We start from the raw sequence: 11,499 nt of genomic DNA on the forward strand, positions 1-11,499 counted from the left end.
TAATTTTTTCATCAGAGTAACACTTGTGCATAGTTTTAACTAATAATACTGTAAAGTTTATATAATCCAGCAGTCTCCTGCTCTACCACTTCCTGCCCCTGTACTTCTGATCTCAAGAGGCAACCATCTTCACCTTTTTCTCTCTTTTTTTTTTTTTTTTTTTGTGGTACGCGGGCCTCTCACTGTTGTGGCCTCTCCCGTTGCGGAGCACAGGCTCCGGACGCCCAGGCTCAGTGGCCATGGCTCACGTGCCCAGCCGCTCCGTGGCATGTGGGATCTTCCCGGACCGGGGCACGAACCCATGTCCCCTGCATTGGCAGGCGGACTCTCAACCACTGTGCCACCAGGGAAGCCCCAGAGAGATTTCTTAAACTTTATCTTCTGAATCATTATATTGAGTTTTTATTATTTCTGCTGATATTTTTTGATTACTAAGATTTTTTTTCTTGTTCTCTGAATCTTTTCTTACTTAAAAAATGTGTTCTTTATCTTTTTGTTTTTCTGGATGCAATATGCTTATCTGCTTGAGGATGTTATTTAGTTTTTTGAAGTTTCCTCCTTTTTCCCCAGAGTTTTTATTTTTGTTTATTCCATTCTCTGTCATTCATTTTGTTGGCTTTTTTCAAACGTTTGAAGATCCTCAGATCATTAAGAGTGGTCATGTGGAGATATAGCTTTTTAGCCTCCATGCTTTTCTTGGATCTAGTCATTTTTACCAGAGAGCAGGCTTCCATTCCCTTGCCTGGGGGAGGAAAGTGGTAAATAAGCCCAGCTGCCAATGTTTTGGGTGCCTACAGAGAATCTGCCAACAGGCTCACAGTTCCTTCTAGAGGCTTCACTCAACCCACCTATTTCTAGTAAGAGGCTTTATCCCCTTCTTAGCTATACTGGTTTCCTCAAGCCTTCAGCTTCTCTGGTTTAGCCTCTCCAGAGAGCAAGCCTCCTGTTTTCTACAGGAAGAGGTCAGATGTTCAGCTTTGAGGCTGCTAAATGGGATACTATTCCCTATGTAGATTTTTCATATATCTACCCATTTTTTTAGTCCCACTTCTGATGACCCCAATTTCTGATCCACTTGGACCAGCTTTCCTTGTAGACTTCCTCAATACAGGCAATTAGATTTCAGCTTCCTTCATTCTAAGTCAGCCATCACTTTTACACTTGCAAAATTTTGTTGATTTGTTTACAGCTGCATTGTTTCCTATTATCTCCGTTTTGTGAGTTTATTCATTTTTATTCCTTTCCTCTCATTTTAGTGGGGTTTCAGGAAGGAGCACCAATAAACTCGTATTTTTTTCTGTTGTTTTTTTTTTATGAATCTAAAAATGACTTTATTCTGTGGGAAACTACTATCATTCTCTGGTTGTAGAAATAAAAAGGAATAAACGAAAAAATTAAAAGTGACTATAGATTAGTTAAGTGTTATATATTTGCTGTACTACAGTAAATTGAGTACAAAATATTGTTGAATGAAAGCATCAAGGACAATAAATTAATTATTCCAAATTCATTTAAACCAGAACTATTTCCATATTATATAAGCTAATTGTTGTTTAATGTATTTCTTAAGACATTATGAAATACTTTAAAAAATTATTAAACAATTAAATTATAATCCCCATAAATTGTTATGAGTATGTTATTGCATAGTTGTAGTTTTTTAAATTATTGAGGTATAATTAACATACAGTGCATGGTAGCTTTTAAACTGTTGTTAATACCTGCACCACATATATGACATTCATTGAAAACTCCTGTAGTCAGGGCTCTGCTTAAGCAAATAAGGGAATTTATTGACTGATGTAACTAAAAAGTCCTTGTTGGACTGTCCCTCCGTTTCTCACCTCTTATGTTGCTTTCATTGCCTTCAAGTGCGATTCGTGACAACTCCAGCCTTGCATGTTCCCAGCTTTCAGTTCAGTTGATTCCTTTCTAATAGTTAAACAAAATTCTAAAATTGAGTTATATCAGCTATGACACACATCACACACCCACCCCTGAACAAATCATGGTGGCCCTGGGAATGTGAAACTCATTTTGACTAGATCGGGGCCACATGGCCATACGTAGAGCCAGGCATAAAGTAGTTCCATTTGAAGTACATGGTGCTAACTAAGGAAAGTAAAATGTTGTTAGAAGAAAAGAATAGGTTATCAGGTGGTAAAAATGGCGGTACTTGTCCTTTACACCTCCATTTCCCAGCCATGCAACTGTAACAGTTTAACCCAGCAAGGATATTTTAACTCCGTTTGGTCAGATGAGGATGATAGCTGCAGGGAACTCTTCCTGTTGTAAAGCTAAAAGAGTATATACATGTAACAGGTATTAACCAAGCTAGTATCATGGTAAAGTACTTTATGACAAGTATTTCTGTGAATCTTTCATCATCTTTGATTGTCTGTTTTGTTGTTCCCTAAATCACCTGTCAGTTGGGTTCATTTTGCGATTCATTGTAATTAATTGGATTTGCAACTATTTAGGCATCCAAGTCAAGAAGGCATCGTCAGGTCAAACTTGATTCTTCTGACTCTGATTCTGCATCTAGTCAAGGACAAACCAAAGCAACTAGGAAAAGAATAAACAAAGAGACATTGAAACCAGCAGGAGGGAAGATGTCTTCCAGAAACAGAGGTAACTTTTTGAGACTTAAAAAAGGGAAAACAGGTCTTATTTACAACCTCCTCTCACCATGTTTTCTTTATTAAAAAGGATTACTTGTTTAAAAACCTTGTGAGATTTAATATTGAAAATAAATTATTTTAGATTCTTGGAATCTTACTACTGAAAGGGACCCTAGGAGTCATCAAATTCATCATTTCATAGATGATGAAATTTAGGCCCATACAGGTTAAATAACTTGTCCAAAGTGGTATAGTTAGATAGTTATAGAATCAATCCAGAATTATACGGAGCATACTTTATTAGTAATTTTTGTGTGTGAATCAAACTTATGTGTAGAATAAGGTATGATAAGTAATACATTCTATAAACTGTATTTTCCATTCGCTTCAGTAGCTAAGCTGAACCCGCTTTTCTCTTGAAATAGTTTATCTGTAAAATTACTTTTGGTATTTGGTTTTTTTAAAAAATGACTATATACTCAAAAAGTTTAATTTTTAAGCATTGCACAAATAGTATATGTTCACCATACATAAAGTTGGAATCTGATTAACAGGCTCAGGTGGAAAAAAAGGAGCATTAGAAACATAGTAAATATTTAGTGCCTAATATAAGAAACACAGAGCCACTGTAGCAGTATATGAAGATATGTTATAGCCTTGTAACATAGTTTTTTCCTATATTGAGGCAGCGGAGGGAGAACTGAAGTTAAATACCTTTAATACAGTCCAGATATGATCAGTTCCGTAACTTAACGCTTGAAGTGCATTGAGAATTTAGAGGAGATACCACATTTGTTAAGGATAATCAAGAAATACTTCAGAAGGAGAATGTTTTTAGTTTTCTTTACACAGCTAGCAGATATTGTTAAGAGAACTGTTAGACTAATTTCACTTATAAGTATTAATGAAAAAATTCTAAGTTTTATGTATCAAAAGAATCTCAGATACAAAACAACTTGACTGTGTACATTCATTCTGAGATGCAGGGATGGTGCAGTTAGGAATCTATCAATATAATTTGCCATATAAATAGGTTAAAGGGGAAAATGTGAGTTCATTTTAATAGTTACCCAAGAACACATTTGATAAAATCCAGCATCCATTCTTGATTTAAAAAAATATCCTCCAGATGTAGGGAGTCAGCACACTTTCTGTAAAGGGCCAGATAGTAAATGTTTTAGGTCCAAGTGGAACCTTCATATATTTCTGGTGGGAATACAGAAAGGTATAGTCACTCTGGAAAACTGGCAGTTTCTAATAAAGTTAAACATATACTTACCAAATAACGCAGCAGTCCTACTCCTTGGTATTTACCCAAGAGAGATGAAAACTTATATTCACACAAAAATTTCTATGCAAAAGTTTATAGCAGTTTTATTCATAATTGCGAAAAATTGCAGTCAGCCTAAATATCTCCAACTGGTCATTGTATAACCGTGGTATAACCATACAGTGCAGTACTACTCAGGAATAAAGGCACTACTGATACATGTAATAACATGGATGAATCTCAGTGCACTGTGCTAAGTGACAGAAATGAGACACAGAAAGGGCTATATACGATATGATTCCATTTATAAGACATTCTGGAAAAGGTGAATCTACAGAGACATAAAAAAGATCATTGGTTGCTAGGAACTGGGGGTGGAGGGAGGTGTTGACTGCAAAAGGGCACAAGGGAAATTTTTGGTGTGATGGAATTGTTCTATATTCAATATTTTGCACAACTATGCATTTATCCAAACTCCTAGCTCTGTACCGCATTAAAAATGGTAGTTATATATTAATTCAACCAAAACCAAACCAAAACAGAGGATATGAGGAAAGGATTGATTAGTTTTGATCATATTTAAAAAAGCAACTTCTGGTAGATTTTTTCTAAGGTATCAAAGATACTTAGGTTTAGAAACCTGCACAAGCATTTTTTTTATTAATTATCCACCTTATTTCTTACAAGTGCAGCCGAGAGGTAGTTGGTCAAGCTGCTTTCTTAAACGTCTGGAAAAGAGTTTTTTTATGCAGTTGAAACGGAGGAGCCGAGTGCAAGCTAGGAAAGAACTTAAATGAAAGTTCGTTTTCATCTGAAATGTTGGACACACGTAACTTATGAAATATCACTTCTTTCACTAGCCATAATTTTTTACTTAATGTAGTTACCGAAAACATTTTCATAAACTCTGAAATTAACTTTTAAGGATGGCTGAGGTTTGTTATTGAATTTACCGAGGTGTATTAGGGAGGGTTTAACCCATGAGAAAGATCACTAAAATGTGATCTGAATTAGATCCTTAATCGTAACTCAACTATTCCAGGTAACCAGCTTTGTCGCTCCTCTGAAGCAGAGGTAATTTGTTATTCTTCATCTTAATAAAGATTCAAGTGCTGGGCTTCCCTGGTGGCGCAGTGGTTGAGAGTCCGCCGGCCGATGCAGGGTACACGGGTTCGTGCCCCGGTCTGGGAAGATCCCACATGCCGCGGAGCGGCTGGGCCCGTGAGCCATGGCCGCTGAGCCTGCATGTCCGGAGCCTGTGCTCCGCAACGGGAGAGGCCACAGCAGTGAGAGGCCCGCGTACCGCAAAAAAAAAAAAAAAAAAAAGATTCAAGTGCTTACTAAAAAGTTTCTCTTTAATTAAAAGTTCATTCCCTCAAAGTAGAAAAGTATTTTTGATTTCATAGATTTTTCAAAGAGAGGTGTCTTATATTCCATAAAATGCAAAAGATCTTGTAAAACCATTTGCAGCACATAAGATTAATGCTAAACTTTTTAATTTTAGGAGAGCTGTTATAAATTAGCAAGAAAAGGACCACCACCCTTTAGAAAAATGGGCTGAGGTCATGAACAGGCAATTCATGAACAAAATGTGGTTACCATGCATATGAAGAGATATATAATTTCATTAATAATGAAAGAAATGTAATTTAAAACATGATTTTCATGTAATTTGTTATATTGGCAAAGATTAAAGGTAACTGAATACCCATTGATAGTGAAAGTGTGAGGAGGTAAAATCTGAATGAGTGGGAGAATGAATTAGCACATCCTTTTTAGAGAGCAATTTGAAATCATCTGTCAATTGATTTTAATCAATTTTAAATGGACATGCCTTCTAACTTAGCAATTCAGTTTCTAGGAATTTATCCTTTACAAATGACAAAAAACACACAGGACATTCATTGCAGGATTATTGACAAAGACTGTTAACAACTCAAATGTTTAACATTGAAAAAATGTTTAACGTTGAAAAATCCATATAAAGGAATATTTAAGTTATTAAAAAGCTGGAGAAAGTTCTATATATACTGACATGAAAATATGTCCAAAATATATTGATACATTGCTTAGTGAAAGTGTTTTTTTAAAGAAGAGTATGATTCATTTGTTAATAAATATATATGTAGACGCAAAACTATAATATAAAATAGATAAACCACAAGGTCCTGCTGTACAGCACAGGGAACTATATTCAGTATATTGTAGTAAACTGTAACGGAAAAGAATCTGAAAAAGAACAATATGTGTGTATATATATGTATATGTACATATGTGTGAGTGTGTGTTTGTATATATATATAAATAAATTGAATCACTTTGCTGTACACCATAACATTGTAAATCAACTATACTTCAATTAAAAAAATGTAGACAGAAGTACAATATATATCATTGAAGAAATCTAGAAGCATATAACAATGATTAATTCTCAAGGATGGGAAATTTCTAAGTCCATAAATTTCTGTGTTTGAATTTTATGTGATAACCATATGTTTTGTAATCAGGAAAAACCCAAAGGTTAAAAAACAAACAAATGTAACAATAATTCCTTAGACTAAGGCAAGTAGAGGGATTGGCATGAAAAGAGGCAAGGTAGTTGGAACTATAGCGTGTGAGGGCCTATTTTTTTGTTTTGTTTTGCGGTACGCGGGCCTCTCCCTGTTGTGGCCTCTTCCGTTGCAGAGCACAGGCTCCGGACGCGCAGGCTCAGCGGCCATGGCTCACGGGCCCAGCCGCTCCGCGGCATGTGGGATCTTCCCAGACCGGGGCACGAACCCGTGTACCCTGCATCGGCAGGCGAATTCTCAACCACTGCGCCACCAGGGAAGCCCTGAGGGGCCCATTTTGCCTGGAGCATAAAGGATGTGTTGAAGAGTTACTGTTAACGTGGAAAGATATGTTGAGGATTATATTGTGACCAGGCCTTAAATGTGGAACCAAGAAGTTTGGACTTCATTCAGTAGGCAGAGGGGAGTCATGTGAGACTTCTGAGCAAGCAAGTGGTATGACCAGTTTTCTTTGAAGAAAATCAATCTGGGAGTAGTATGGAAGGTAGGTGGGAACAAACTGAAAATAGGAACACTAAATAAAAGGCTGTTAAGGAGTAATGAGGATCTGGCCAGGTGGCTGTAGGAATTAGACAAGCAGATTAACAGGAAAGCCAGTGGATATCTACAGGTAACCAAATATTTAGGCTGGTGGAGAGGGATGAGACAAAGATGCTTAATGCCTAAGCAACTGGGGGATGTTGTGACTTTAATAGAATAAGGATCACAGAATGAAGATTTCATTTGGGGGAAGAATTTGCCCCAATCTGCCTTTTTAGGCTCAATTTCTGTAACAGCTGTCTAGCACGTAAATAGGTGCTCAAGTATATTGATAGGATTTACCCAAGTTTGTATTATTTAAGGCTTCAACTATACCTGTTCACCATTCCTAGAACATAACACACATGCTTCTGGAAGAACATCAGTAATAGTAATGGTGATACATGATGGTGAAGATGATAACAGCTATTATTTATGTAACTTATTATCTGCCGAACTTTTTTCACACGTCCAAGGTCACCTAACTAATAAATAGAGCTGAGACTTGAATGGCAGTCTGTTTGAATCCAAGTCTGAATCTTTAACTGCCATATTTGCTGTCTCTCGGGTAATTGGAAATGTGGATCTGGAGCTCCAGTTAGACACGCACTTAAGTAATTGTTGTATTCTAGCTGCATGTCCTATAGTTGTATGTATTGAGATTGAGCAATTGTCTATTACTTATCATTGCATTCCACATGATTAGCTTCGAGCAGAGTAAAACTATTGAACTGACAGCCTCTGAGGAATTAGTTGTGTGGATAACTGAGGTTAATTATTTAAATGTCAAAATTTACTTTTTAAACGGTTAATTATTCTGGTTGATATCTTTCTAAAACATGCTACATTCTTCTCTCTATGTTTCTTGTTTTCTACAATGTGCATTTATTATTTTTTACATGTATTTTATGCTCTCCTATTTTCTAGAACAATGTATGCTGAACATAATTTAGTTTTCTCTTTATGATTCAAGGTTATCATCATTAGCATGTTATTTTACTGGGTTTTGTAATATAATGATCCTATCAAATAGCTTAAGTGTGTGGGGCAGTTGACCTTTATACTTACGGCTTTGTGCTGCAGGACTTCGTCAGTTCTTATGTTTTTCTGTCACATTTGTTGTGGTAGGTGTCTTCATTCTGTTCTCAGTGTGCAGGCTTGTAACAATTTTTTTCCCTTTTTGCTGCTTCTTAACTGCACTGGTTTTAAGAAATGGGTTTGCCATTGTTCATACATAAATAAATGTAATTATGTTCTGGATAAAGGCCTGAGGAACATATCTGTGACTGAAGTTCATGAGCTTTTATTTAATATGTGGACTTTGAGATAAACATCTTGAAGTTCTGTGGTCACTTCTTGGTTCCTGGCTACGTGATAAGTGGGTGAAGCATTGTATTTTGTTTTTCAGAGCTTTTAGAACACTGATTTCCTTTTTTTTTTTTTTAAAGAAGATGTTGGGGGTAGGAGTTTATTAATTCATTAGTTTATTTTTACTGTGTTGGGTCTTCATTTCTGTGCGAGGGCTTTCTCTAGTTGTGGCAAGCAGGGGCCACTCTTCATCATGGTGCGCGGGCCTCTCACTATCGTGGCCTCTCCTGTTGTGGAGCACAGGCTCCAGACGCGCAGGCTCAGTAGTTGTGGCTCATGGGCCTAGTTGCTCTGCGGCATGTGGGATCCTCCCAGACCAGGGCTCGAACCCGTGTCCCCTGCATTGGCAGGCAGACTCTCAACCACTGTGCCACCAGGGAAGCCCTGATTTTCTTTTTTAAACTTACTCATTTAATGTAGAAATAGATCTCAAAATGTAGTTAATCATCATGTGACTAGATGAAGGTTTTTTTTTCTCAGTGACAGTTTTTAACTCAGAAATCCTTCCCTTGACATTGTTGGATAGATTCTGTTAGGTTGTAAATGTGGATTTAAAAAAATCATTAATAGTTGATATGGATGCCCATGGTACAAGATTATAAAGAACAATATTAGTAATTTGAGGTAGATTGTACTGATTATAATCTTGTGAACAACTGAAAAATTTTATAGGTTCAAAATCCACCCCCCTCCACTGCCAAAAATGTGATTAGATATGGAAATAGATTTCCTAAAATATTATCTGTCATCTTAAAAATCATGTAAAAAAATTATTGTATCTCATACTTAGGACTTCCAAGTAAAGGTAAAATTCTATTTTAATAACTTAATGGGAAATTGGTATTATTTTATTAAGTTTGAATTGCATTTAAAATGGAAGTTTATTGCTACAGTTTACTCAATTGCATCTAGAGCAATCTATTCATTCCATAAAATCTGCATCCCATTAAGATCCCAGAATACATGTGTTCAGAGCAGAAAGCTTAAACTCATCTTCATTTAATTTCTTGTCTCCTGTGCTGGCAGGTACTTATTAACATATATACTCTGTGAAATACTGTGTTATAAGATAGTTGAATCCATATTTATAGTTTATTGAGGCTCTAGTATATGGCAGGCACTTTTCTAAGTACTGGGGATACATCAACCTAAACAAACCAGAGTCTATCCTTGTGAAGCTTACATTTACTATGTATTATATATTAAGATATGAGGTGGTGTAAGTGTTGTGGAGAAGCATAAAGATCAAAGAGTGACTGTGGGGGGCGGTTGCTACTGGGACAAGGAAGTTATGTGCTCAGTGAGACCTGATAGGACAACGGTGTTTGATAATTTGATTAGGATATTTCTTCAAGCAACAGAAAGTTGATGTAGAAAACCTCCAATGTTTTGGAAAATGGAAAGTTACTGGGAAATTTTGACTAAGAGAAATATATCTTGTAGAACATATGTGGTGATACAGTAAAGTGTGTCTGCATTCAAAAACAAGGCTATCACGTGGCCTCTTCAAGATCAGGAGGCTGTACATATGTGAAAAAGTACAAATTAAGAACCTGTGTTCATAGACAATCTGAACTGTGTTTGTGAAGTTTGTGCACATTTTCTTTCACTGTAATGTGATTTCACAGCTGTTTGTTAAAATAGTGAATAATTTAATGATCCTAAAAGTAACAGGTTTTGTGTGTGTGTGTGTGTGTGTGTGTGCACTTGTGTGTGTGAGAATTGCCTTATTTTCAGGTTGTTTTATTTAATGATAGTTCCTTGGACAGCATTCTGGTGTTCAGCAACCAATACGGAATATTTGTCATTAAATCCATATCAGTCTTTAAAAAAAAAAAACAGGGCTATTAACTTTAGAATTACATTGGTGATTAATTAATAAAATTGAAGTAATACACATGATTATTCCCTGATGTCTGCAGATATAACCTATGCTGTGTGTGATAAAGATTGAATAATATATCTATGTTTGGCTAATTTTGTTTCTTCCCTTTTCCTCTATTTACTTTAATGGAAGGATTAGAGAGTGTTTTCAAAACACAGGTATAAATATATTATAAATTTATTAACACTTTTAAAAAAGATAGGTAGTTTTATATGCATATTTCTGTTTACCATTACAATTTTAGCTTTTAGTTTAAATATCTAATTTTTGTTATTATAATAATGTCATTATTTATATAAAATTTTTTTTCAAAGATTAGCATTCTTTGTTTTCATATAAAATCATTTTTTCAACTATTTCCAGGTGACATGCAAAATGTACATACGGAAGATAAATCTTTAAGTCTGAGTATGCCTGTAATTACAGAAGAGGAAGAGGAGAATGAAAGTTTTAGTGAAACAGGTACAGATGAAATTTTATCAGACTACTTGCAGAGCATCGTTTAGAACCCTTGAAGAGCATGACAGTTGGCTGTGTGTTCCTGTGATGCTTTAACTTTGGTACATTGGAGAATTTTAGCGTTGATCAGACTGTTAATCGTGACACTTAAAAGTAAGTGATAATACAGTAAATGAATGGATATGGAGAGGCAGCGGTCAGTCCAGGTGAGAGGTGAAGGATAGGGAAAATATCATTATTAGTAAATGAATATCCATAATTGTGATGGTGTCTGAAGTGTATTTCTAACAAAGGGCAAAGGTCACAAAATGTGAATTACTGTATATAACTTTTTAAAAGATTTTATTGTTAAAAAATACTTAATTTCAAATTCTAGTAAATGTAAAATTTTCACCTATGAGATGATTGTAACTAAGTGGTAAATTGCACAACATGAATTAAAATAGCTACATCTTTTTGCATTGCTGTGATCTTAATTTGTTTATAGTATTTGTTAAACAGTAGTTTAAATAATTATTATCTCTAGTAATAATTACAGTAATGTACAGAATAAGTTATACATAGCAGGCTAGGCTTGGTAATTGGTAATCCATCAATGATAATGAACATAATGTATATTAAGAATCTGCCTAATGACTTTTTTTTCATTTTGGCGCTGTATTTATTCAGCAAGCATTTATTGAGTGCCTATTTTGTTTCAAGTGCTTAGGTAGGTATGGGAATATAAAGATATATAGTAGAAGAGTTTAAGGACCATTTTATTTTGATCACAGTGAGTGTAGATCTGAGCACAGGGAGTGGCTCATA

General features: G+C 35.5%; 1 protein-coding gene across 2 annotated transcripts in view; it reads left to right on the forward strand.

Moving 5' to 3' along the window:
- The window catches only part of SNAPC1 (small nuclear RNA activating complex polypeptide 1), a 29,559-nt gene that overhangs the window by 11,070 nt on the left and 6,990 nt on the right, over positions 1-11,499 (forward strand). For both annotated transcript variants that reach the window (XM_022570427.2, XM_089907790.1), the window contains exons 8-9: positions 2,481-2,631; positions 10,597-10,695. In XM_022570427.2, coding sequence (XP_022426135.1) covers positions 2,481-2,631; positions 10,597-10,695 — 250 coding nt within the window. The remainder of the gene's footprint in view (positions 1-2,480; positions 2,632-10,596; positions 10,696-11,499) is intronic.

The sequence above is a fragment of the Delphinapterus leucas genome, chromosome 2, assembly GCF_059928025.1.
Source record: "Delphinapterus leucas isolate spDelLeu-1000000601 "Yukka" chromosome 2, BTC_Dleu_Yukka2, whole genome shotgun sequence".
Classification (NCBI taxonomy): domain Eukaryota; kingdom Metazoa; phylum Chordata; class Mammalia; order Artiodactyla; family Monodontidae; genus Delphinapterus; species Delphinapterus leucas.